General features: G+C 42.7%; 2 protein-coding genes across 6 annotated transcripts; both read right to left on the reverse strand.

Annotated features, from left to right (window-relative positions):
• Positions 1–557: 557 nt before the first annotated feature.
• On the reverse strand, positions 558–17,405 carry yrk (Yes-related kinase). 3 transcript variants are annotated; one of them, XM_084918657.1, is made up of 14 exons: positions 16,835–17,405; positions 10,624–10,667; positions 9,088–9,327; positions 8,809–8,911; positions 7,210–7,308; positions 6,966–7,069; positions 6,712–6,861; positions 5,644–5,808; positions 4,926–5,081; positions 4,099–4,278; positions 3,217–3,293; positions 2,971–3,124; positions 2,679–2,810; positions 558–1,822 (listed from the first exon to the last, which is right to left on the reverse strand). In XM_084918657.1, the coding sequence occupies exons 3-14, from the start codon at positions 9,302–9,304 to the stop codon at positions 1,614–1,616; spliced, it is 1,746 nt and encodes a 581-aa protein (XP_084774783.1). In that variant the 5' UTR covers positions 9,305–9,327; positions 10,624–10,667; positions 16,835–17,405; the 3' UTR covers positions 558–1,613. The 3 variants fall into 3 exon arrangements, with proteins under 3 accessions (XP_084774783.1, XP_084774782.1, XP_084774781.1); XM_084918656.1 differs by lacking the exon at positions 5,644–5,808 and having other exon boundaries at positions 16,835–17,404; XM_084918655.1 differs by lacking the exon at positions 4,926–5,081 and having other exon boundaries at positions 16,835–17,398.
• Positions 17,406–17,727: 322 nt separating this feature from the next.
• sesn2 (sestrin 2) lies at positions 17,728–27,234 on the reverse strand. 3 transcript variants are annotated; one of them, XM_084918653.1, is made up of 11 exons: positions 26,387–27,234; positions 25,463–25,528; positions 24,661–24,849; positions 21,212–21,394; positions 20,168–20,389; positions 19,856–19,991; positions 19,662–19,777; positions 19,447–19,530; positions 18,850–18,956; positions 18,613–18,757; positions 17,728–18,363 (listed from the first exon to the last, which is right to left on the reverse strand). In XM_084918653.1, the coding sequence occupies exons 1-11, from the start codon at positions 26,720–26,722 to the stop codon at positions 18,277–18,279; spliced, it is 1,671 nt and encodes a 556-aa protein (XP_084774779.1). In that variant the 5' UTR covers positions 26,723–27,234; the 3' UTR covers positions 17,728–18,276. The 3 variants fall into 3 exon arrangements, with proteins under 3 accessions (XP_084774779.1, XP_084774780.1, XP_084774778.1); XM_084918654.1 differs by lacking the exon at positions 26,387–27,234 and adding an exon at positions 25,718–26,042; XM_084918652.1 differs by having other exon boundaries at positions 19,662–19,991.
• Between the last annotated feature and the right edge of the window lie 561 nt (positions 27,235–27,795).

Below are 27,795 nucleotides of genomic sequence, written 5' to 3' on the forward strand. Positions count from 1 at the left end.
TAACATCCACAATGAACACGCTGCAAAAGACTGCCATGCATTTACTCTACATTGATATTAACCTTGCTCAATAAAATGTGCACATTACAAATATTTTGTTTAATACCCATTAAGTCTATAACTATAACTATTTGTTCTAGTCCTGTATTCACATATCAAACAATGGTTTTGCAGATCACGTGGATATATTTATTTACACAGTTATGTTTGTGTCTTTCACCTGTGATTGTAGACCTTTACAAAGCAGTTTGTGGAAATAATATAAACTGGTAGGCCCATTTAGTAAAAACGAAATCTCTCGGCGTGTGTTTAAAATCATAATAAAGTGAAAGGAAAATGTCTCAGTGTAGTGTTTGTTTTTAATTTGAATCTAGAAGTTGCCAAATTAATAAAGTTAAATAGTTAAAAGAACTAAATTTGCCTTTCAACTCAATCAGAAGTTTGACAGTAACTCGAAATTTGCTTTTAATCATGTCATTTTACATATGCATATAAAAAAAGACAGTGTGACGACATGACGTTGTAAGTGTCCAAGCACACACATAATCAGAGACATGTTCGAAAAAAAGATATCTGATCTTTATTACAACGACATGACAGGGGAATCTCATCATGAAGCTTACATTCATTTCAGACACCATCCTTCCACAGTCCTCTGATATATTTTTTCCCCTGTTATGGATACCATATTGCCCTGCCCTCCCAAAAGGATGAAAATTGTATACATGTTAACTAGATATAGAAATCTTTGTGATGCACAGATATATCCAAGTTAAATTAAAACAAACAAAAGAGACAATCCATACAAAATTGCCATACAAAATATCAGACAAATAAAGCGCATTCCTGACCATCCCTCAAAGTTTCATAGCACAGTTTTAAAGGTACTTATTTGAAAACAGTCATTTGACCAGTTTAAAGGCACACATTGGCGATAGGGTGGAAAGCAGGAAACAGGCATGACTCTGATATCAGTTCAGCAGCTCTTTTTATCAGAAAGAGATAAAAACTGATCTCTGTTCAGTTAACACACAACCTAGTACACAATGTACATAATCTATTCAGTGACCACATAGGGGCACGAGGTTCATTTTCGACTGCTTTTGGAGACTGTTTAAAGCAATGCGTGATAATCACCTGTTGCACCTGCGGTTCTTTCTCTTACAACATATTTATCTCAGGCGAAAAGTAAAATCTAGCTCCTCTCAAAAAGAGAAATCAAAGGACCTGAACGTATATGGCAGCTGAACAGATCATGTATCCACTCGACTCCCCCAACCCCAACACAGCCATCTACATCTTCTTTCAGTTCCTTGTTGTCATGGTTACACAGTGAAGCAACATTACTGCAAGGCCTGACCAGAAGAGCTCCAACTCTTCAACACGCCTAACTGATCTGTCCTGAACAGACTGCAGTGAACAAAGACAGAAGAGGGGAAACTGTCTTTAAACAGTTACAACAAAGTAATAATAATATGAATCTTTTATATGTGTGTGTGCGTGTGTGTGTCCTGTATGGTACATGCACGTCAAATACCCTGAGAGCATGAGTATGAGTACTACAGCGTGCCCGTCAGTGTATTGCTGTCACGCCTGCCCTACACGTGTGCCGGTCACAGGTTTTCTCCAGGCTGGTACTGTGGCTCTGTGGCGGTGAAGTAATCCTCCAGGAAGGACTGGAGGTACTCAAAGGTATGCCTCTCATCAGGCTCCCGCCTCCAGCACTGCAGCATCAGTTCATGGAGCGAGGTGGGGCAGCCCGGGGCACAAGGCATCCGGTAGCCCCGCTCCACCTGCTCCAGCACTTCGCGGTTGTTCATTCCTAAAAAGAGACATAGGCAGAGAGCGGGAATGTTGGCGTTTGAGAGAGAGACAAAAGTGCCATTTAAAAATTTGAAGAAAATAAAGATCTGACCACTTTCAGTACTGTAATTTATAAATGGTGCATAAACATCTGGAATTCTTTACATAGTAGATGTGAATGATCTTAAAGTGAAACAGGTCTGTCCATCAGGGGGGGGTTTCTGTATATTTTGGAAAACTGTATAAATCCCAGTATTTCAGGTCTTTTATAGCCCTCTGAATTTGAACCATGACACGTGCCAAAACAATCTTTGTGGTCCCCCGGCAACTTCAGCTTTTTCATCAACGCAAAATTCAGTTTAAAGGCACACTGATGGGCATCCAGTGAGCATTACGGACCTGTTATTTCAATCAGGAATGGTTTTAAATTTTTACGAGTGGAGTCACAGAACTTTATGATCCCCTCACATTAGTCCTCTTCAATTAGTCTCAAATTATTCTTTTTGACAGCCCTCTATAAGAGGTTTGTAATCACAGCGAGACTGGCAATAATTTTCTGGTTTCTCTCTTTTTTTTCTTTCTTTTTTTTTTTTTTTTTTAAATATAAATGTTTTGTCCGTTTGGTTTTTCCATGTGGTACATACAGTACCAGGGAAGCACATGAGCTGCATGTTAGTTTACACAGGAGGTTAGCAGGTTCTTTAGAGATATTCTCCATTCATCCGCTGTGATTAGGTTTCTTTGAGACTGCTTTTCCAGATGGTTGATAGTGTATAAAAAATTTTAAGAATGTAGATGAAAAATAACCCCTGGGAATTTCACTGTGGATAAGGAAAAACCTGTTGCTGCATGTGAATTAAGAAACAGAGCAGTACCTGGATATGGCACACGTCCCTTAGTGATGAGTTCGGTTAGTAGGATGCCAAAGCTCCAGACATCTGACTTGATAGTAAAGCGTCCATATAGCGCAGCTTCTGGAGCCGTCCACTTGATGGGGAACTTCGCCCCTGAAACCATGGCAACACAGTGGAGATGCATAATCATATAATTAGGATAGGTTGTGTATAAAAATATAGACATGGAGGCAGAAGGAAACTGTTAATCACAGCATTGTGCGAGTGTGGCTCTTTTTCTTAGGCGCACACAGTTAATGTGACATCGTGCTACCTTGTCTGGCTGTGTACTCGTTGTCCTCGATGAGTCTAGCCAGGCCGAAGTCGGCGATCTTGCACACCAGGTTGTCTCCAACGAGGATGTTGGCCGCTCGCAGGTCACGATGGATGTAGTTCATCCTTTCAATGTACGCCATTCCAGCTGCAATCTGCACACCCACACAGACGAGAGGTGCTCAGACCTGTGGTAGATTATAAGCTGTTTTCTTTCTTTTTTCCAGTGTGCCTGACTATAACTCACCTGTGCAGCCATGTCGACCAGCTGAGGCAGCTTCAGACTCTGCCCCTCTCCATCTTTCAAGAAGTCCAGCAAACTTCCTAAATTAAAAAAGTTACAGGTGACTTACAGGTGGGATCACGACAGACTCTTATACCTACTATGTGCATATTTCCTTTGCATAACGTTTTTAATGTCTTTTCAGCTTTTAGTAAATTCTGAAGCAATATTTAACCTGCTACCTCCACAAGAAAGTCTCAGAACACGCCCAGAAAAATAAAGAGAATCTGGTTTTGGTAGGGACGGCGTTTTGTTTAGCGGGGAATCAAGGGGGCGGGGGGGGGCCTTAACTCTGACCTTCCACTTGACACAGTGCCACCTTAAGTCACCATCCCTTCTGCCAATTCATTATTGTGTGGCGTGAAAGCCTTCGCTGGTGACTGCTTAGGGGTTTGTTCTTGGTAGTTTGTTTGATGCCAAGCAAGCAGGATATCTGAAAAATGTCCTTTTGAAAGATGGATGAAAGTTAGAGTGGCAGCCAATTAAAAATAATTATTAGTGCAGGTCTGGAAGTGTGGTCTACTTATTTATTTATTTATTTACTAGAAAGATTTCATTACTGGATAGGGAGTTTCTGAGAACCAGTTTTAATTTCCCAAGAACTACTGCACTGCACAATTAAAGAAATCTACCCATCGTTTATCCTGGTAATACCTGTATATTATTTTGCTCTGTCGGCGTATCATGATGACAAATTCAGAGGTTTGTCACCTCATTTAGGGAAGTAAAAGCCAGTCCAATTTATGGGGCGTTCAAATGTTCATTGAGGTTTCTACCTGCTGTAAGGGCAGCATTTCATATCTACAGTGTGTCAACCACACGTGGCGGTTTTACTTTTCCTGATACCTTGGCTCATGAACTCAGTGATAATGTAAATGGGCTCCTCAGACACAACGGCGTAGAGCTGCACCAGCTTGTCATGACGGAGTCTCTTCATGATCTGAGCCTCCTCCAAAAAGGCCTCGGGGGACATGGTTCCTGGCTTCAGAGTCTTCACCGCTACCTTGGTGGTGCCGTTCCACATGCCTGGCATACAGAAAAGTGTGTGTTAGCGCACACCCCAGAACCTGGACGAATGCACCTGTCTTTATGTCAGTGTGACACAGGGATGGGTGCATATACTGTACATCCACTGTACCCAACAAATATGACAACACAAACACCAACACATACAGATGTAGATATCTACCTGATATAAATATCTGTATGTGTGACAACAGGTACACAACATGCAGGCTATTTTTTTGTTGTTGTTTTATTGCATGCATATGACAGAGCATGCATGATGTGTGAGAGAGATGAAGAGGGAGGGAAGGGGGAGGTTCTGGTCTTACGTCAAAACCAGCAGCACTTGAGCTACATGGACAGACACAGAGCTCGGCCGGGCCTCAGGGAGAAACTCTGCACGGCTCAGAAAGCCAAAACGCTGGGATTTGACAGAAATTTCCGTAAGTGTAAATGCAAAAACATCTTTTTGGCAATGCCAGGTAATTCAACTGGAATACACATACTATCTCACATACACTGACATAAATGGCCATCAACAGGGCAGACAATGAGTGCTACCAACAATGTTTGCCACAGGACAGCAGCAGACACTACAAAGGACAATGACAGACAGCTTTCCCTCTGTGCCTCTAGAGGGTGTCAGAGGTTGGCGGCGTCGGTCTCACCCATCCACACGTCCCCAAAGCAGCCCTGCCCCAGCTTCTGTTGCAGGGCCAGCGTGTCCCTCGGTACCTCCCAGGCGTCCCGCCCGAGACCCATGGTGAGCGGGGTAGAGTTGGGACAGGCCTTTGTCAGGTAATAACACAGCCCGTCATTAGAGCCTAAGTAAGGAAGGAAGAGGAGGAGGAGGAGGTAGGTGGCAAGAAGGTGGAGATGGGGGGGTGGGGTTAAGAATGGATGAAGAAAAAGGGGGTGAAGTGGTGGGTGGAAAGATGGAAGGAAGAAGGGTGGGTGGGAGAGGTGACAAAGAGGTGAAGTGAGATGATGAAACATGCACATGCAGTCACAGGGGACGAGGAGAACAACTTTACACACCTGGATGTAAAACACACTTTTTGAAAATTTTTATTAAGTATTTGCCTCAGAAAATGTAAAAACAGGTGCAGACTACATCTGACAATGATGTGTGCGTTCCTACGTCTGTGTGGTCTGATCCTCATGTGTATTTGTTGAAGATACAGGAAGAGAGCAAGAAACACAGATCACAGGGCTTTACCGTGTTTGCTCCTCACACCAGAAATGTTTACTGATGTTCTTCGAACTCAACAAACGCTTACGTGTTATATGTGACTGCTGCAGTTTTAATGTGTTTTCATTCTGGTGTGCATCTGTTGTTATCTCGCCTCCTCTCCCCCACACGCATCCCCTCCCCTTTGGCCCTACCCATCCAGACTTCTCCAAACTGGCCGTTGCCCAGTTTCTTAATCAGCTGGAGAGATTCACGGGGAATCTCCCACATATCCTTGGTCTTCACTGATAAGTCGGCCAGCTTAGGCATGCCCCGCTTACAGCTGCCAATCAAACGGCAGCACAGTCCCGCTGCTCTCTCTGAGAGCGAGAGGGAGAGACAAACAGGCAGGCAAAAAAAAAAAGGAAACAGGAGGAAAAGAAAACAGCAGGTGCAGAGATAAAGGAAGAACAAGACAGGTTGCTTATGCGCTTATGCAATTGACAAGTTAACCGAAAACTAAAGGCGCAAGGAGAAATTCAGCACAACAGACATAAACAGACACTCTGAACAGCAGCAGCATGTGTAGATACAAAAAGGCAAAACAGGGACACTTGAGTTATGCTGATAAAACTGTCAGGTGGCTTCTGATTATCACAAACTGCAAAAAAAAATCCAGTAGCAGCCACTAGGGGGCAGATTTATACTGACAGAGGAAGTACAGGGTGTGAGCCCTTCTTGTTACACAAACTCTAAATAAAGGTTAAAAAGTCTGCAGTGATCAGTGGTTAAAGCACTCAGATACATTTAACAAAGTAAATATGATTAACCATGTCTCACAAACACATCATTACAAGTTTCCTAACTGTGAGGCATATCAAAATGTATTTTAAACATAGTACGTCATTTTTATGAAACGCCAAAGTGTAAACTCCATTTTAATGTTGCGGCTGTTGAGATTTACCTCAGTTTGATAACTTACTTAATAAGGAAGTTGGTAAAACAATCATATTAAAAGCTTAATATCCATCACGAATCTGCAGAGTAAAGCAACGTAAGCCGCAAAAAAATGGAGGCACCACAGTGCTGCACGTGTGCAGTACTTTGGTTACTGCACCTACTTTCTGTGCCACTCAAATGCTCTAATTATGAGCAACGCGAACAGAATGAGATTGTAAATGTTGCTGATGCAGGTTTAAAGTCGAAGAGGCAGAAGCAAAAGAATGCTTTCAAACTCCGAAGGAAAGGCAGAAAGGAGTGCACATTTCCTGCATTTCTGTTACCTTGGTAGTGCACGACCAACTGCTGCACGGTATCAAACTGTGATCTGGTGGTGATGTAGTAGCCGCCATTGTCTAGCTTACGAATCTTGTAATGCTTCACGTGGTCTCCCTTGTTGTCGTCCCAGTCACGGATGGAAAGAGAGTAAGCACCTGCAGAGAGGCGGGAGAAGGGAGAGGATTCAGATCTGTGTGTGTGTGTGTGTGTGTGTGTGTGTGTGTGTGTGTGTGTGTGTGTGTGTGTGAAGCCATCTCACCCTTGGTGGTCTCGCTCTCTCGTATGAGGAAAGTTCCCCTTGGGTTGCCGTGACCCAGCAGCTGTCTCTCCGCATCCTTCCTTCCCATCTTCCCAAAATACCACCTGTCACCACGACAACATCACACAGGTCACCCACAGAAAATGGCAAACCCTCACTTGACCTCTGCCTTCAGACTACATGTCAATCACACAGCATAATCGCTCGCTTCAAACAGGGCATGTGCTACTGCTTGTGAACTCACTCCTCGGCTTGTATGGAGTCCACTGGAGCTACGTAGTTGGAGGGGATGTAACCCGAGTTGCCGGTGTCCAGAGAGCGAGCTTCCCACCAGTCGCCCTCTCTACAAAAGACACACACGCACATGTAAAATTCATCGTTTGCAAAACACCAGTGCTCAAAGGTTTTCGGTTACTGAGCAATGTCACTGTTTTTGAAAGAAAGATCTGTAGCTTTTATGCAAAATAACATGAAAATAAACAGAAATAAATGGCAGTTAATAAGAAAGCCACTACAGAAACCTTCATTCTAATTATGTTGTGCTGGTGAAAGAACCTACATAACCTCGGTAGCTAAGTGTCTAAAACAGCGACCTTTGTGGGTTCAATTCAGTTGCCATATGTATATATAACCCTTAAAAAAAACCTCTCTCAGAGTGCAATGCTGAGAAACAAAGGTGATTCCAAGCAGGAAACACCAAAAATTCAAGTTTTTTATACCCCAGTGTGTACGACTGCCTCTACAGAACACCACAATATGGCTCTTACAGGTACTGTGTAATAATATTGCCAGCCAAGATCATACGAGGCATCGTTTTCTCAAACTAGAGACCCTGACATACTTTACTTCTTGTTCAGTTATGCGCTGCAGTCTCACATTTCTTTCATTTGTTAACACTCTGGTCAAAGGTAGTTTGCCCTGTTCTTTGAAGGAAGCAGTGTGTTACACATCATTGATTTTTTTTCTCTTAAATCAACAATACAGAAATGTGTCAGAAAGAAACTTCCCTTTGTGATACTAATCAAACACACGACCGCTGAAGCGGATTAGCATTTCTAGTTATTTTGGGCTGTGCTAAAAGTACCGAAACAGGCTTTTTAACACAAGTACAAACACTTGAACACAGAAGTGGTGGCGAAGTAGGTTCAAAAACAGATATTAATTTATGAATAGTGACTCTATTAATCATTTATTGTCATTTAAAACATTTTTCATCAATGTTACTTTTGAAAAAAAATGTACGATTCTAAATTACCCCAAACTTTTTGAGATGTAGTGAATGCCTGCTGGGAGCAGCTGTGGTTGTGTTTGATGAAGTGAAAAATGCAAATAACCTCTTGAGGGAAGATAAATTAGCCTTTTTTAGCAAACCAAATGATCTTCATGTAACTAAAAGCAAAACTAAAAGCATAGATCGGAAAGAAGATTAGCAGCTTAGGTGTGAACTTAGGTAAAAGAAACCCCAAAAACTCCCGTCTGAATGTAAATCATCATATAAATGGGATTTGGGATTTCTGAGCAGGGCAAAGTGTTTTGTTTTTTTTTCAAGAACAAAAGCTTGTCAGCATTGCCAGCAGCAGCTGAGACCTCTGGCAGTTCACGGTGTTAATGGGTGGTATTTAATTGCAGCCTGTGGTATTTAATGTATGCAAACAAAATTAATTACCTCTCAGAAGTCCTTAGTGATTTAATTTAACGCCTTTAACACAGATCACATTAACATTGTTTCATGAGCTCCTGACACAGATTGTCGTGTTTCTTAATGATGGAGATATATTTATGTGGGTTTTTTTCCGCTTTGTTTTTCATTAAAGCAATGTGTAAAAAAAAAAAGTATACTCACGTGTTGTTAATAATTTGGAATTTTTCTCCTTTTTGGAAAGTGAGGTCGTCCTCAGTGCGGGCGTCATAGTCGTACAGCGCTATAAAGAGAGTTACTCCACCACCTGCACATGTGTTCAAACAAGAAAGAGAATGATTGGCTGGTATCGCCAAGGTCTTTTGAATATGTCAGTGCAGACATAGACTGAAAAACAGCAGGAGGGCTAATACGATGTTAATTGTTTAGAGGGACTGTAAATTCATCTTTCTCACAAACAAACACACACAGGCTCAGCTCTACCTGTTATGGCTCCTGACCGCTGGTTGATTTTGGTGTTGGGGAATGCGCTGTTGGACAAGAAGCCCTTGTTGAAGTCCGGGATGGTCTGAGTCGGGTCAGGACAGTATCGGCCCTGATTCAAGGCCACGGAGCTCCCACCTGCGTTGCTAGGAGACAGATCTGCTATGTCTGCTGCTTCTTTGGCAGACTTCTTCTGCTTGCAACAGGCACACCCCATGATAACCAGCACGGAGACAGCGTCTGTGAAAGCAACGCAGCAAAGCAGCGTTACAGTAACAAGACACAACTTTTTTTTCCCTTTTTTTGAATGTGAGAAGTCAAAATCTTCTTTTTTCATTTTTTTTTCATTATTTTTCATTTCTTTTTAAAAAGATTCTTGCATTCTTGTGAATATGTGCAAGAGAAAAGGTTTGGTAAGGCTGGACCAGAGTTTTTTGCGTTTTGAGGGCAGATGTCCTGGGAAGTGGGCATTGCAGACTCTCGCTGTCTTTAGGAGGACTGGGACCTTAACTGTGGTTTTCATGGCTAAAGTGTTTGATCCCCTCAGAATACTCAACATTTTGCTTTTTTCGTTGTTGGTAAAGTTTGCTAAAGCTTGGCTGTTAAAGGATACTGATTTTTATGGAATAAAAAAAAAAATTCAGATACAGCAGATTATAAAGTCACCTGAATGAGTGCCAAAACATTTTTATCCCACTGAAAATGCCACATCTAGATGAACAGAATCAACTTTCTTGGATTTGCTTTACATAGATGACTGGGCATGCATCGAGACAGCTTATACTGTTTAAGCAAGCACACCCAAGAGGTGCGATCCTAAATTTCCCAAACAGTGCCCATAAAAAGCAAAAACTCTAATCGATTTAAAATGTGGCTCATCTCCCCTTCAGAGTCGACCTCTACATGCACCTCTACATGCTCTTACACTCAAAATGCTTGTTCTGACCTCGTTACGATGACGCTATATTAAAAAGGGAAAAACCTGGTGTTATATTTACTGCCTTTGCACTACTTAACACTTTACACTATTTGACTTCATAGCACCATCTTGCTTACGCTGATGCATGCACTGCAGGCAGCGCTAATAACGATGATAACGTTGAAGCTAGCAACGCCATATTGATATATGACGCGTACCACGAGCATCTACTTTCTTGTTGCATTACACGGCTGTCAGTGCATGTCGGGTAGATACGCGCGTCTGTGACGATTTTGCACACAAATCCTGTTTAAACTTTCACCAATCTCTAATACCAGCGATACGTTGAAAAGCCCTCAAAGAGACAGACCACATTTAAGTCCGCCTACATAATTTCCACAATCTTTTTATACAAGCTAAGACTTCAAACACAAATCAGTAGAAAGTGAAACCAACACAAATCAGCATACAGGGGGTTAAAAAAAATATGGAGAACTGTAAAGAGAGAAGTAAAAAATTTTAAATATAAAACTTAACTTCCCTGAACAAGGAAGAGGAGGAAGAAAGCGAAAAAGGGGTGGAGGTAGGGTGGGAAGGAGAAGTTAACTTATTCTCACCTGATGTCTTCCTCTGTCAGATCATCTGTCAATCACCATCGCCGCTGGAAAAAAAAAAGAGGGAAAAGGTGAGTGACAAGGGCTGGAATGAGAGAGCGGGGCAAAGGGAGGATGAGTGGCAGAGAAGCAGAAAGGGAAAAGGTGGTGGAGAATGTGAGCGAAAGCCTCGAGAGCGGTAAAGCATGAATAAAGAGATGTGTGAAGGCAGAAGTGAGAAGGCAGAGAGGTTAGAGAAAGAAGAGTCAGAGACAGCTCGAGATAAGGATAGACAGTGAGAGATGTGAGGTTAGCCACTTCCCTTTTTGCTTGTTTCGAGAGAGGGTATTCAGCCATGCTCTCTGGTCAACAGCTGTGAGTGTGAGTGTATGCATGCGCATTAACACGCCTGCTTTCTCTGTTCGAGCATGTGATGAAATAAGCCCATAAATGTCAGGATTACAGCAGAGTAACTGACACAAAGTGACCGTCTGTAACAGTGCGAAATGCCTTTGTGTTGATTAGCACGAATGTGAATATTAGATAGAAAGCGCGCAGGAAAACGTGCTTGTAAGACTGTGTGTGAGTGAGACGTGTTGTGTGGAGCAGAAAAGTGTTTTGTAGGAACCATTTCATTTACACTGAGCTGGACAGTTTTAGCTTTTGGACTGTATGTCATAAAGCGAACAGTCTGGCTTTTCATGTTCTTGTTTTCTCTTTACAAGTCAACCAGAAGAAAATGGCCACCATCACACATCCTGGTCATAGTTTTTTCTCCCTGTTCTCAATAAAAGCGCACTAATAAGAGAGTTTTATCTTTGTAATGTCATATAATGCAAAGTCCTTTCAGATGGCAATTTTTTGTTTGTTTTACCCTTCTTGGTTATTATGCGGTGGTAAAAAGATTAAACAGTGGTGCCCAAAGTTGCCTTCAAAAGACTATGAAATAATTCACATCAACTAGCTTTCTCTGAGAGCAGTTGTAGACCTCTTCATTAGTTTCAGCTAGGTGTAGCTATCAGACTGATAACTGCGTACACAATGGCCACGGGATCCAAACTGGCAACCTTTGAAGAAAAAAGCTCCAGGCTCCAGCCACCCCACCTACTGAGGAATGTGGGGGAAGTCACACAAAGGGAGAACAATACAAGTTATAGCAGCATCAGCAGCAAAAAAAAAAAAGGTGATTTACTTTCATTACAGAAAACACACCAGAGGTCCAAGTGAGCAGCGTCAAGTTTGTCCCAGCAAACCTCTCGATCTTTAAAGCAGCAAAAGCTGTTCTAACCTACATCGAGACGACCGCGCTCAAAGCGAAAGCGCGCAAAGCCTCTATGTGTGCAAAATCCTGCACGCACACACAAACACTTATTCACTATCAGGCTGGCCATCATGAGAGCTGCAGGAAGTTAGCCCTGTTTGAGTTTCCTGTCCACCCCTGTGATCGCTCCCCCCTTTTCCTGGAAACTGAGGACAGAGTCCACACACACACACACACACACAAACACCCACCCACCCCCAGTGCACACACCCACACTTTCCTCTGTGTTGCTGCTGTTGTCTACTCCATGCCCACACCCCTCCGACAGCAGTCGTTCATTCTTATTCCCTTCATCCTCCCTTCGGCTTCTCCTTTCTTTGTGACAGTCCACAGAAAGTAGAAGTGGCAGAGGATGCAAAAGGACCCTTCTCCCTTTCATCTTTATCTCCATTTCGCCCTCTCCCTCACCTCATCTTCTTCTGCATGTCTAAGACTGACAGATGACCACAGGTTGAACTGATACAGTAACAGATAGGTTTTCACATACTGGAAGTGTTTGCAGGGCGGCTGCAAAACCCATTGTTCTCAACTAGATAATCACTCTCTCATCCGCCATTTTCTCTGCACATAGAATAACATCTGATTATTAACAGGACCGTACATCTTTACACCTTAATTTAAAAAACAAAAACAGAACACATGCACACGCTTGTGGAGGTCACACGGCACAAAGCACAGCCTAGAGTGAGGTGCAAGGCACGCAAGTGGGCTCCTACATACCAGTAAGTGACACAGTCAAGATACAGATTTAAACACAAACCCATATGCGAGTGTATTTCCTCCTCGTTGTTGTTTTTTTTGTTTTTGCCTTGTGATAACATTCAGGGTTTTGGTTTCAGTCTACCATTAGGTAGATGAAGGTACTAGAGCAGTGTGAGTATGAGTATGAGTATGAGCAGTGAGCACTATGAGTGTGGGTGTTTGGTGGTATTGGCAATGAGTGGTGAGGTGGGGGTTGCAGAGTCAAACTGATACCCTGCATATATGTTGTGACTTGTGTAAAAAGAAGCAGAAAGTGCGCTAAACACCAGCATGCGTAACGATCCAGCAAACAATCCAGTTCCTCTTTGACATCATAATGAAAATGAGACGGCGGACGCAAGAAACAGCTGTAAAATGAACGGCTTGCAGTTTTTACCAGATGTGTGTCAAGATTATTATCAGTAGGTCAGTCATATGTGCAGACACAAAACCTTTCACCTTATGCTTAACAAAATGCCACACTCTGATATCACATAGCACATCACATTTGACCATCCTATAAGTGGCCTTACTTTTTGCATCTTCTTTTTAAAAAACGCAGGTGTCAAAACTAAACATCTGACTGGGTGCTGCATGTCAAAGCAGATTTTTTTTTAATAGCAGCTGACAAACATACAGAAGACACTATAATAAAACTCTGTGAAAGAGAAGCTGCTTCCTCTGGTGGGGAGAAGCGCGGTGTTGGTTTGTGATACGTTTGTCTACAGTAGCAGGGCCTTTTACACCATGTGCTAATCGCTGATATCTGTTTCAGATATTAAAATCCTCGAGTTCTTTTCACTCACTTCATGTGCTACTTCGCCCAAACACCCGCATTTCCCCTCTCGATCATTGGAACGGTACAGTTTCGTTACACACGGTTTTTACTTGATGTCATTGCCGGACACACTTTCATTAAAAAAAAGGTCGACAATAAAAAAATTTTAAAAAAACAACAAGAAGAGGAATCCCTGATGACTTTTTAATGCCAGCTCTAACTGCAGTGAGCACTGCTGATTAAATTTCATTCATCTCCATTGTCTCAGACAGGAGACATAAATCTTGGAAATAGGACTTCAAAACCTGCGTACCTGCATTTCTGGGTCTTGCTTTTGTTGTTTTAGCTTAAACTAACCTTCAGGTAAACAGAGTGGGAGAAACCAGACTGTAAAAATACTCCTGCATTCGACATTTTACGATGTAAAAGACGTCAATGGCATCTTTTTAGAAATTCTTGCAAATGTATTCAAATTACAGCTTTCAGTCCTCAGGGTAAGTCTCTCCAGGCTCTTCCTGGGAGACCTCTGCAAGCAGAGTGAGCTGCATCCACAAACCGGCATCTTCACCTTTCTCTGCAGCTGTTCAGCGGGTTTAGATCTGAGCTTAGCTCGACCAACCAAGGACAGAGACAGATGCCTGTATTCGCATTCTTTATTGCCACTACTGAGCAGGTATACTCAGCTCTCAACATAATGTGGTGTAATAAATCTTCTGAGTTTCTTATTTTATTTTAAGAGGCCTTGCTTAAATCAAATAAAATGCTCTTACTTGTCCATTATATTCCATTCAGCTTTGTGCTAGTCAAAATCTGTGTGGCTCCACAGACCTGCATGCTACACAAACATACGTCATGATGCCACAAACTAAAGAAAAAGGGGTATTTCCACTATTTTGTAAGACATACAGATCGTCGCCTTGCTGAAAGGTGTGGCCCAGTCTCATGGTGTTTCTCCACTGACCTCTATGCATTTGGCTACGTTCACTCTTCCCTCAATTCTGTTTCCCTGTTCCTGCCTCTGAAAATAAACCACCGCGCTTCACCGATGGGATGAGATTAGCCACGCTATGAGCAATGCATGGTATTTGCCAGATATGGTGGTTGGAGTTCTTTCCCAAAAGTTACTTTTGCTTTTTTTTTCTCTGTCTTTTTTTCTCAGACTACTGAATTTTCTTTGTCTATGTGACAGGCGAGTAAAAGCAAAGATGCGTAGGCATCTAAAAATACATGCAGCAAAATAAATACCAAATGTGACAGACTGAGCACTCTGTACACTTTATGTGCAAAATGTCTCTTCTTCGAGATTAAGTTACGAATGTTAATCTGAGAATCAGTGGATATAATGTAGTCGAAGTGCAAGCACCTGAAAAAACTAAGTCACACTTCATTGAGTACGGTCACCTTTACTTTTGATAAATGGAGATCTGCTGTGTGTTCACTCGGAACAATTAAAGGAAGCAAATAAAACCACATTCATTGCATTCTTACAGAATCACAATAACATCACCCTCCACCACCATCGTCACTCTCACAAACATCTAAAATCTGAAGGACACACCCTTTCCTGAACAGTGGACTGTAGATAAGCTGCTCCCAGCGGGAAAACTCACTGTAGCAACACACACACGCATACACACATACATACACACAGTGTTTCGTATTCTTACACCAATTCTGCACCAATCTTAGACTGCCTCCACCCTTCTTCTCCCTCATTTCTCTTTCTTTACCTTCCTTGCACTTCACCTTTCTCTCTCTCTCTCTCTCTCTTCCCCCCCCACTGACTCTCTCACCCATGGGCAGGAAACTCCACAGGATGCAGAGTGTGAGTGGGGCAGGAATGATAGGACAATGGGAAACAAGCTGTCACTGAACCCTCACACATACACACACAATAGCACACACACACTCTTAAACACAGGGAGACAGAGCTGGAAGGCAGCAGTGGAAAAGTAAGGTGCCTCGGTTATCGGGATGTCCTGTTTCCACATGATGTCATCATATCCTCCAGATACAGAGGCCCCGAGCTGGCTCGGCTGGAGGCATATATGAGCGTTTGCGTGTACTGAGGCTGAACACTTTCAGCCTGCTTCTTAAGAAATAGAGCATCACTGTCTGGTCCTTTGGGTTCATCATGAAGACTCTCCCTCGGATGACGGCATGGATGAAAACGTACAGAAACGTGTCAACTCGACCACACCGCCGCAGGGGTGCAGGGTTGTGTGACTATCAGGCTGCAGGCCTCATCTTGTATGAGTATTCACCTGTCGCGGCCCTTCTCCGGTCCTTAAGAAAGCTGTGCGATGTGACTATGTCTTTTTCTAACCTTCTCACTAAAAAGCGTATCCACGCCCCTTTCCTTCCTGCCTTGCTCCAAGGCTAAAGACAGGAACTGACCTGGTAAAGAAACAGGAAGTGATGAAGTCCAGCCTTGGACAGCCTAATCCTGTTTCTCCCTGTCCAGCCCCTAAAAAATTTCTGGCCAACTCCCTTGCGGATATTTCAACGTTTTAATTTGTAATCTGTTACCTATCTGTAGCTTCCCGATCAGTGATTGGGGTGAAAAAAAAAAAGGCATATACCTCCAACAATGAGGCTATGATAAAGCCACAGAAACCTCTTATACCTTTTCCTCAAGGTGGTTTCCTGTAGGCATGTGGCCAATTAGTCACATTTAGTGAAGGAATGTTTAACAGTCTCTTCTGGGTTTAGGCCTAAATGATGAACCCTATCCAGGCACGTTTTACCATAAATCCAGAGCCTGTATGATTTATTAAGCCGTTATTAAAGAAAAAGAAGAAGCTAAAAGGGCAATAACTAAGGTCTTATACTGGAAATGATCCCATTTGAGAGGACCAACTTCTCTGGTAAATTCCGCTGTTGCAAAAAAAGAAAGAAAAATTGCACTATTAGCAAGTCTGATTTCTAAATATCACCCTCTGTGACATCTGTCTATCATGAAGAGTGGAAGTAGGCTACTGGTAAACCCACACTTGATTAACTTCTCATAGCAAGTAGACAAACTTCCTTTTATTTCAAACAGATACCGACGTTTCTCAATTTTCACCAGAAGCTCAAAATCAACGACAGCGCCCTGTGGCATTAGAAAAGTGGAAAATATTCTACTTATTTAGGCATTCAGCTCGCATCCTTTTAAGTCGTTACAGCTGAACTTTGTCTCGAGTCAAGCGAATTTACTCACAAATAGGGCTGAAGTTTAAATAGGACGCACAGCCCACCTGTTGAATGACCCCACAATTTGGTAGTAAAGCACCTGTTTGGTTTATTTATTTTCATTTGTTTGTTCGCTTTTTGTTTTTTTAGTCTCAAACACAATAAGCCAGATGTGTTACACCGCTCTGATATTTACTTTGGAACAGAGAGCAGAAACTTACCTGACAAAAAGAAATCACTCCGGACAATCCTCGAGTCGGGACGCTCGGGGACGGAGGTGGGTGAAGCGAGAGCGCTGTCCGTGGGAGACTCGAAGGGGACACACAGGAGTGAAAGAGCCGCGCGCTGCTGCTGCCTGAGAGCGAGAGGATAAGGCAAGCGCGCGCCTCGGCCGGAAGGCTCGGGGAATGAACTTCACGCGCACAGCGAGGTCCACCCCACAAAGGAAGAGAGCGCGTGCAGCGGACAGTTCAACAGTGTCGTTACGCTTAACAGAAACGATACATAGGAGCGTGTTCTCGGTAACTATGGCGTCAGACTGAGCTTACTGTCACGAGCTCAGCTTGGTTAAAACGTTAAAGGAATGCGCGCGCAATTGAGCTCACGATAAAGCAAACCGATAAGAAAGTTTTAAGTTTTTTGTTTTGTAATCTCGAAAGAATGCGATAAAAAAAAAAACCAGTGTATCCTACACTCAGCTGGGGGAGTGTTTGCAGTCTCTTCGTGCGGACGATGCGAAGATGAGGTGGTGAGCTACACGTTTAGCAAACTCGTGTGAACGACAGGAAGACTGAATAAGATGTGTGACATCCGCGTGCAAGAAGGCAGAAGTGCAGCAGATGCTTTCGGGAGTGCGGCGGCTCACTGTGCCGGCACCTTTCGGACTGTAATCTGCATATTTCAACAGAAATCGGACAGATGTTATTGGCACGTCGTTATAATTAGAGTTGCACAAGAAAAACTTACCTTCAAAAAGTTTTTTTTAAGCCTTTGTCGCCATCTTGCGGTTTGTTAATGTAACTTAATTAGCCCAAACTGCCCATATTTCCCCAGTATAAGAATGAAAGACTCAGAAAAGCAAAAAAAACAAAAACAAAACAAAAAAACAACACTGTTGATTTTGATAACAAAGTAACTTTTATTGTATATAAAAATACAAGCTGTTTGTCTCATCTCAGCCTCAGTGTGCAACAGACAGAGAGGACTGAGTCATCAGTAGTACTGGTGTGATCAATGGCGTTTGTCTGACAAGCAAACATTCAGCAATGAAAACAATCTGAATCACCACACTGATTTTGATATGCCAGACCCAATTGCACCACCGCACCTGGCGTCTGTGTGACAAGAATGTGTGCAAGACAGCACCACTTGAGGTTCAAGTGTGAAATTAAAACCTAATGATAGACTTCAGTGCAAAAAAGAAGAAAAGGAACAAAATAAAGACAAAAAATGGTAACGCAATTTAAATACATGACATTCCAGGTGCAAAGCAGCATCAAAACATTAACACTGAAACATACGATATGAAGGAGCAAACATTCACTGTAGTGTGTGTGTGTGTGTGTGTGTGTGTGTGTGTGTGTGTGTGTACAAGGATTGGACTGTGGTGTAAATCACAGCTGGCTCAGCATCTGCAAAAATGTGTGCGAGTGAAGCGAGGCTGTCATCTCATGTAGTGTGTAATAGCTCGTAAGATGTAAAGAAGTGCCGCCTGTAGCCGGGCTTCCATCACTATTAGGTTGGCATGAACCTGCACCCAAAAAAAGAAGAAAAAAAAAAAAAAAAGAAATGAAAAGAAACATGTCATTTCCTTCAGTTCACAAGGTGACACGCTGTAACACTTCCTTCTCTGATGACATTTTAAAAAGGAAGGACGCGCTAAAATGCCAAATGATACATTAGTTGATTCTGAGGGTACCAAATAGAGATGACGTGTTAAAATGTCAAATGATACGTGACTGAGGAGGCCAGGTTAAGTGCCTGTTTGAACTTGTCATACCTTTTCAGAGTGTCTGAAGTGTCTCCAGAAGGAGTGGTAAATGCGTGCTGTGGTCTGCTCGGGGTGACAGGCCATGGTTTTTACAAACACCTTCAGAGAGCGTTCCAGCAACACGTTCACACTGCCGTAGTCGTAATCATCGTATCTGGACATGCGGAGTGACATAAATGTTAATGCTACAGAAGAGAAATGTTAAAGGTGGCTGAACTTTTGCATGGGTGGCACCTTTACACCCACCGTATTCCATAAAGACAGTGGATGTAGTTCCACAGAGCTTTTCTTAGAGTGTGAGTATCCACGCCTTCATGCATGGCCATCCTGTGGTAGGTCAAGTTGCACACAATCTGCAAATTCACATTAGTGTTTGCTCAGTTCACTTTTTTATAACTTTATAGAAGATCACCTCCTGTAGACCATTATACAGAATACAGATTTAAACACTTCCAAAAGTGGCTTCACTTTTCAGACCTCCATCCTTTATATACAGTCTAACCAAACCGGGTGATGCTTGTAAAATTCACAAAAGAAAAATGAGCTGGGATTGGTGTCAGTCATTTGTTTATTTACCGAATGATCTGGAATAAGTGCAAATAAAAAGATTTGTGTATTTGCAGTCTACTCTAAGCCAGGAAAACCCTTTTCTACAATACACATGTATTCACCACCCACTTCTTTTTCCTGACACTAAGCAGTTTTATTTCAAGTGTATAAACAAACAAGGAGGTCAACAATATCTCCTCCCATTCTTAGTCTCAGCTAGGTGAAGTAGTGTAACACGCACTTCAACAGATAGACCTTTCACATCACCCACACATCAGCCTTCGGTGATGGTACCTGAAATTTTTCATCCAATAGCTGGCCCATGTCTGGCAGGAGCCTGTTAAGCAGAGAGAATCCATGGTCCTCCCATGAATAGTCCTACACATGAGACACAACCATTAACAACGTTACCGTCTACAACACAAGGCACAAAAAATCAAGGGGTGTTGCTGACTATAATAAGTTTGACATAGATTTTAAAAAAGGAAAAATATGCCTTAACAAACTACCTGTGCTCGCATGGTGGGTGGTGCCTGCTCTCCTCTGGGAGCAAAGTCCTCATATCTGAATTCTGGTTCCTCCACAAGACGCAACACCAGGTCAGGTGGAGCGCCCCTCACCACCGCTAAACCAACAACAGAGAGGAAGTGGTGAGTCAACAGGTGACTGAGAGTGATGCAAGGGTAAACAGTCAGATCTGTACCCGTAGGTATGCTTTCGCTCCTCTCCCTTTCAAAGCGAGTAACCATCTCCTCCTGTGTGCACTCCTCCTCCTGTTGCTGCTGCAGCTCCACCATCCTCTTCATCAGCACCTCCACCTCCACGGCTCCATCAGCCAGCTGGAGAAGATCAGATAAATGAAGTCGGCGCTTTGTTGTTTCAGTGTGTGTTCACAGTTTTCTTTCCTATGTGAGTGGGTATCTTTTGGCCGTTACTAAACTTTAAATCAACTACCTCCACCCTCCTGTCATTTTAAGCCTGTTAGGCCTGAGATCAGAACATCTGTTCGACTCACCTCGTGCCTGCCGTCCTCGTGAGCGGGGCTGTGTGCGGGGCTGTGAGGACTGTGAGAAAGTGATGGAGGCTGAAAGGTGTAGCCCCCAATGTGGTCAGGTTCTGGGTTTAAACCACAGCCCCAAACGAACGAGCACAACGAGTGAGCGTGCGCCATGAGCACCACGGCGTGTATCAGTTCAGCCAGTGACCAGCGAGGCTCTGCTCCGGGGCACACCAGTTCCTGCGGGACAGATAGGCAGATGTTGGGCTCATGCAGTTTAAGATTGTGTGTTTGCTGGAAATTAATGCCAGGCTGTTGACCAGTTTGCTGGGGGTGTTACCAGTTTGGCATTTGTTGGTGGTTTGATTTGCCTGTCTGCACTAGAGATAAGCAGCATTGTCTAATTTAGCAATTTCCCTTAACTGCAATTTTATACAGTAGAAAATTCTACTGGAAGCACTTTGATACACTTAAACTTTAAGAAGATATCAGTGTTATGTTTGATCCTGTTAGATGTTAGATGGTTCTCAAGTTAATCTTTTAAAAGCAGTTGCAGATAGATTTTTGTGCATGCCAACAATGTGGTACCTTGTAGAGAAAAACAACACATGAAGAAGGCTTCGTTTAGGGTTTGCTCAAACTAGTCACCCAGTGCTTTTCTGACTCAGGTGATCAGCGTGCACAGTTAAGCACACGATTCAGTTGACCTCCGTTGAGATACACATCTGGGGTGACTGTGCCAAAGAAGGGAACCCCCCAAAAATATATCACACTAATATTGTCATTGTCAATTCTTTTGACTATGATAATGAAAATCAGATATTTTACTCTCACAGTCCTAGGTATCAGATTTAAAGAGGCGGAACTACACCTGTCTGTGCTGATGCAAAATGATAGTGTCTGAAAAATCAATCTGCTACTCTTTATATGGAAGACAATTAGGTGTTTACCACACAGGAAATAGCGGCTGAGTCACTGAGGGAGTGAGTTTGGATTCAAGTCAGAAATTAGAGTTGGAGTAAGACACAGGGAGTGAGTGGGCGAGCGGGAGATGTGTCTGACCTGGATGTGCTGCTGCGTAATGAGCCAGGGTCTGTGTGCCAGCAGCTTGTTGAGTGTTTGCAGGCTGCGGAGTTTGGCGGGAGCGTGCTCCAGGCCGCTTAGCCAGCTCTCCTCCCCTCCGGCCTCCAAGTAGCCTGCGCTGTGCTGCTGCACCAGGTATGAGCAGTGGTGCCGAGCTGCAGCCTGCCAGACGCAAAGAACGGTCCAAGTTAACAGCAGGGAAGAGAAACTCTAACCCTGACCACTGAAAACAACGCTTCACACATTCTCTGTTCACATATCTGTGTGCAACAAATGCATAATGCAGAGGAAGTGTCAGAGGTTAAAACAACACAGCTGAACTTGCACAGGTGAGTGCAGTGAGTGGTATTTCTAAAGTGTTACAGGCTGCTAATGTGAAGCAATATTGAAGACGCATAGATCGCATTAGCAGAAAGGCACTAACAGTCTTTGGATGTCCTACTGTTTTGCTATGAAACAATTTCTGAATGTCCCTGAAGGTTTCATTGCCATTACTGTTCAGTGACCATTACCAAAATGTGTGTTATTTGCCAACTGAATGCAGATGTTTAAGCATTAAGAATGCGACCTTCTAAATACTCTATTATACAAATATATGACCACATCTCAAATCTGAGTTCAGTCAGTATAGCAAAAAACTGTATAAACATTTTTCAAATTGAAAAAACATAAGTCCAAGGCACAGCATCATAATATTACAGTATTAACATCTAACTGAAGCTACATTACCAGGTTATACTACAAAATGTCTTAACATTAATTCAAAATTCTATAAACAAGCATATTTTCTCTCTCTTGCAATATTATAATAATGCATTTCCATCAGTAATAAAGGCAACTGCAATTTAATACAACTGCAATTCACAACAACAGCTGCTCCAAAGTGCTTTATTTTACAATATAAAGATTTGCACTCAGCAACAGTGGGGGAAAAAAAATAACTTCCTTTTAACAGGAAGAAATCTCCTCTAGCACCAAGCTAAGGCCAGGGGAGCAATCTACCATGACCAGCTGGGACAAAAGTTGGTGAGATTGCATCAGGAGTGAAAAGAGGAGAGTGGGAAATGAAGTCCAGAGCAGCCTGAGCCTGCAGCTGTATTAATAAGGAAGCTTCAGGGTCATGTAATCCAGCCATAACTATTCATAGTTTTTAGTCAACAACTAGCCAACTCGCTACCCTTGCCATCACAACCAATAAGAGACAGTTAGTAGTACTGCAGGACAAGCTAAGACCACTTTGATTATCCATCCATGGCGGAAAAACTAAGATATAAAGAGAATTGTGAATTTTGGGGACTTGTGATGCATATTCTGCCTCTGCAGCTTTTTCAAAAAGTCCCTGATAGTGGTGACGTCTCTCCCAGGGCTCCAGTTTTGTGACATCTACCTATATCTTGTAAAGAATCCCTCAGCTTGCACTGCTACCAGGATGAAAGCTTTCAAAGTACGGACTGGAGGACAATGGACCAGAGTTCTGTTTTGCCCTCCAGGTGGCTGTGTCCCAGTAGCTCTGACATCAGGTGAAAACTACAAATTTTATCAAAAAAGAAAGTTTCAGACTAATCTTAAAAGAAGAGAGGGGGTCTGTCTCCAGGATCCAAACTGGCAGCTAGTGTTAGGGAAGAGCCCCATATCTTTATTCTACTTTTAGAATTTCTAAAAGTAGAACTAGGAATCACAAGTAAGCCCGTAGTCTGACAGAACAGTGCTCTGTTGAGATAACATGACACCAGAAGGGCTTCAAGATATGATGGAGTTCGATTAATCCAGATTTTATGGTGAGGAGAAGAATTTTTAATTCAGTTCTGGAGTTAACATGGAGCCAGTTAGAAGCTAATATGAGAAAAACATATTCACAACATTCTGATCATAGGCAAGACAAGCATCCAAAATATGTGAATACATAACAATGAAAAACGCTGGAAAATACTGGCAACAGCCGGTGCTACCCCTCAGCATCCTAGCAGACACACCTATGGTATCATTTTGAAAATCCTATGTCGCCTTATTCTCAAGTTGTTCAGTCATTTACAAGATTTTCAGAAAACCTGACCTCTCACCTTGAGGTCAAAGTCACTGAGAGCCGAACTCCTCAGAGATTGTTAATAGAAGCACGTATGGTATCAACTTCAAAATCCTTGGTGTCTTCCTTCTCAAGTTTTCACATTCACAAGACTTTCAGGAAACCTGAGCTCCGACCTTGACCTCGAGGTCAAGGTCACAGATTCAAACTCTTCAGAGATGTTTAGACGCACCTATGGTATCAATTTGAAACTCCTTCGTCACTTCGTTCTTAACGTTTACAATCTTGGGTGTCCACAAAGCTGCCCGTTCAGTGGGGTGACGACAATACCCCATCAGCCTTTTATGACTGAGGGGTAAAAAGCAAAAAAGCAGGAATTATGTGATAATCCACTGTAATCTGGTATTTTAACTTAGTTAACAGTCTCATTTGTTTTTGTTTTGCTTTTCCCTACACATTACTACGTGTCACGACAAGAAGCCATGAAGCAGGAATTCTGGAAAGTCAAACATGTGGTGGTTTAGAACTGTTTAGAACGCCTGCAGCATTTAATAACAATGTCAGTATTTAGCACCAGTTTATTGCTGTAGCAGGAGGAAGCAATACAGTTTTTATTGCTGTGTTTATATTTCATTCTATCACTACTGAAAACGGACCATTAACATCAGTGCTTGCTATTGTAATGCTCTAAGTCAGACTTCTAAGGTCCCGGAGAGAAGACAGAGGACAACAAAGGACCTGAGCCTTCTACCTGCACACAGTCATTGCCGTCAGACAACACATAAGTGTGTTTCCATAGCATTCGCACTATTGCTCAGAACTCGTACCAATACTTAAGACCAGTGAAGACAGAAGAAAAGACACAAGTACCCCCTTAAATTTAAGCACAACCCCCCCCCCCCCCCTAAAAAACCCTAACTCATCCACTGTCTGTTACTTGAACAGTTGGGATGTTACTCAAATAATATCTACTCTAAGATTTTGTTTGAACAGTAGAAAAGATTAAATGGAGACCAAAGAACTATAATCATTTTGTATCAATGACAAAACGATTTAACCTCAAGTATCAGAACTACTCCGATGGAAAAAATCTAAAATTATAATCTCGTCTGTTTGAGAGTGAGAATTTACCTTGATGTTCACAATTGTTATTTCTTTATTTGGTTCATCGTGCATGCACATGGCTGCAGTACACACTACATATGATTTCTTTTTAAGGAACTACATATACTATTTCACATTTCCCCTACAAAAGACCTTAAAGGAGGCTGAATAGTGTTTTACAAACAGTCCAAATTATGACGAAACCCCATTCGAAGCAATTTGTCAGCTTTCTGCTGAAAGGTAATTAAAGTTGGAGGATACATCAGGATCAGGATGTCACCGGCTAAAACATTTTTCTTACCATGACAGCAATGTAGTGTCTCCAGTGACGGGGCAAGGGGCCGTCCATCTCCAACAAAGCATGCTGGGTCTTTAGGAAGCAGCAGAGGTAGGCTGGGTGCATCGCCATGACCATGGAGATGTGATCCACACGCCCCAGCGAAAGAAAAGACTCAATCAGGACATCCTGGTTTGGCCCTCCTTTTAAAATCTAAAGAGGAAAAAAAAAAAAAACATAACTGAATCCTGAGTAAACTTAAGGTTTCTTCTTCTTTATGAAAAAGAAAAGAAAAAGAAATCTGAATGAGTCACATTATGAGCTAAGACATTATCAGCCACTAGCTTTGGCAACTCAGCTCGGGTGTTGCATCTGTCGAATGCAACAGGCAGTGTAGTATTGCAGCAGAATAAATAGCATCATTTTAATGAGCATGTCTGTTAAGTCATTACGTATGTCCGTTTCTAAAACGGAAAATAATTTAAAAATAAACTTACATAAAAAACCCTGTGGGAAAAAAAAAAGTAGGCCAATGGAGATTCAAATATATTTAAGTTTAGAACATTTCAATTATATTTATATGAAAAGATTAAGTTCGAAGTAACAGCTGTTAGTTCATTATGTTAGCAGCCTGAAACAAGCCCTGTAAAATCACAGGATTAGACATGAAGGCCAGCTGTGTGCCACTCTGACATCAACCCGAGGGGAAAAAAAACAATCTGGCATCTAGAGAGGGTGCAAGTCTGACACACAAACAATGGAAATAGCAAAAACATACTTGTAATAATCCGGAAACACATTCTTTTTTATTAAGTTGCATACACACCTCTTTTGCAGGGATAAAGGCACTTGGACCTGAGGCCAGAGCTCGAGGTACCTGGACTCCTTGCTCCTGGCAACAAAAGAAGACACAAACAACACGTAATTATCATTCAGTTTGTACTTGATTATTGCTCTGGTTTATCAAAATTTCAGTCAAGATTCCAATCAACCCTAAAGGATTCATCTTGTCTACGGAAATCAACTTCAAACGCAGTTCATTCCCGTGACTGACACGCGAAAAATACCTTTTCAGACTTACCATTGTAAATATTCACATTTATCCAAATCGCTGATATGCTTATATGAAATATGTTCAGCTTAACAACGCCTCAGCCTCCTTTAGCTTGCCTAGACCTTATTTGAACCGTAACAGGACACCCGTTTCGTAACTAGCACGCTTCAAACTTCCACGTTTAACCAAAACACGCGTTAAAACTCACTGACATCGGAAGCTCGGACGCTAAACGTTGCCCTGTTTGTTATTTTCAACACAAACACAAATGAAAGGCGTCTAAAGCAGCCTGCCTTTTTAATTTCTAGAAGCTACACTGGGCCGTGAAAGCAGTCGGGGGTGTGTCTGCTGGTGGTGTGTTTTTCAGGCACCGGGAGGGGGCGTGTCCAGCCCGGTTGTTTGTGCACACCGCTGCAGAGTCTTGCATCACCTACAGTCTGATGAAACCAGCAGCAGTCCGGTAGCAATAAAAATCACCATCAGCTGATGAGAGAGGTAAACCTACCCTTACCTAACCTTATAACGTCATCATGCAAAGCAAAAGCAGTCCTCCTGAGAGTACCTAAAAGTCCTTTAATGGTACAAACGGTGCCCGAGCGCTATTGGAGTAAGATTTTTTCCCTATCTGTCAGTTAATGCGGCCTGCAAACCTCACAGAAGGAGGGGAAGCCTGTCGGTGAATTGTGCATGCATTACCTGTGCGGTCCGCAGGAGCTCGACGGCTCTCTCCCGTACTTCCTGCAGCGGACACGACCTGGACAGCCGGAGCAGATGCAGAAGAGTTTGTTTACGCAGTCGCTCCGAGCCGTGCTGGTCCAGGTCTAAACACTGGAGAACCCCCTGGCTTAACTCCTCCAGAGCCGCTCTCCGCTCCCCGTCATCCCTGCTGCACAGTCGCGCTAAGCTCTTCGAAGTCGGTCCAGCATCGGATTCAGACTCGGACCGGTGGCCACACGAACGCCGAGCGGCGGGCACTCCTCCCGGCTTGCTGTCTCCATTAGCCTGGCAGGTAGCCGTGGGATTACTGGCCATGTCCCGGAGCACCTTGGTAGAGCTGAGCTGCCTGTCGTTACCGAGCAGCAGTTAGCCTAAAGTATTAACTTAACGCTAACCCTTAACGTTAGCTGAAAACATTTATTCTTCTTCACTGACACAACCTCGAGGTATCTGCCGCCGGTCTTCTTATTTTTACTGCGCAATCGTCTGCTTCGCAAATCATTAACACAGACTAACCACCTTCAGAGAGCGCCACCTTTTTTCCCACCCGGCTTCCTGACCGTGAACGCCGGCTGCCGGCGGTTAGCTCGCTACGCTAGCTCACTGCTGTTAGCAGATGCTGCAGACTCTTTCAGCCGCAGCTATGACGATTTCCGGTAATGAAAACAACGCGAGCCGCTGATTTATATTTGGACTGGGCATCGTGGACACAATGCCGAGTTTAACTTAAAACTATCTTGCGTAAGGCACCGGGAATAATGTAGAGTTTTCACACGCTCCTTCCGCTCAGATCTTGGCGAGCTTCCCCCGTGCAACGTCATCGTGACGTATGCGCAACTTTCCTGTGATAAACAGCAGGCGGCTGTTGTCTCTTTAAATGTTACTAACAGTAACAGTGTATCCATAAGTGTCTGTTTTCTCTTTTCTTTACAAAGTGAGCATGTGTTCGTTTCAGGCGGGGTTTTTTTATTTTATTTTATTCCTAATGCCTTTGCTCATACTGATAAACAGGTTTTGGTCAAGATGATACATGAAGGGATATATATAAAATAAAGAAATCACCTGTTTTGAAAGTATTCTTATGACTCTGCTTTATTGTACCCACTCTGTGTTCTACACTGTAATCACTCCAGTCTTTTTTTGGACACATAGTATATCTGTAGAACTATTATATTATACTTTTCTGCAATTTCTGCTGCCATCTTGGCTAGATCTCTCTTGAAAAAGACATTATTGATCCCAATTAGTCTTTTTACCTGGATAGTATTTTGTGTTTAGTAATTATGCAAGCTGTAAACTTACACATTTCCATCAATTACCAAAGCCTTGAGCAAGGTCATAAAATTACTGATATTACAAAAATGAAATAGCTTAAGTTTAATATTTAA

Source organism: Perissodus microlepis, chromosome 22 (genome assembly GCF_051167445.1).
Source record: "Perissodus microlepis isolate ML-2025 ecotype Zambia chromosome 22, ASM5116744v1, whole genome shotgun sequence".
Classification (NCBI taxonomy): Eukaryota; Metazoa; Chordata; class Actinopteri; order Cichliformes; family Cichlidae; genus Perissodus; species Perissodus microlepis.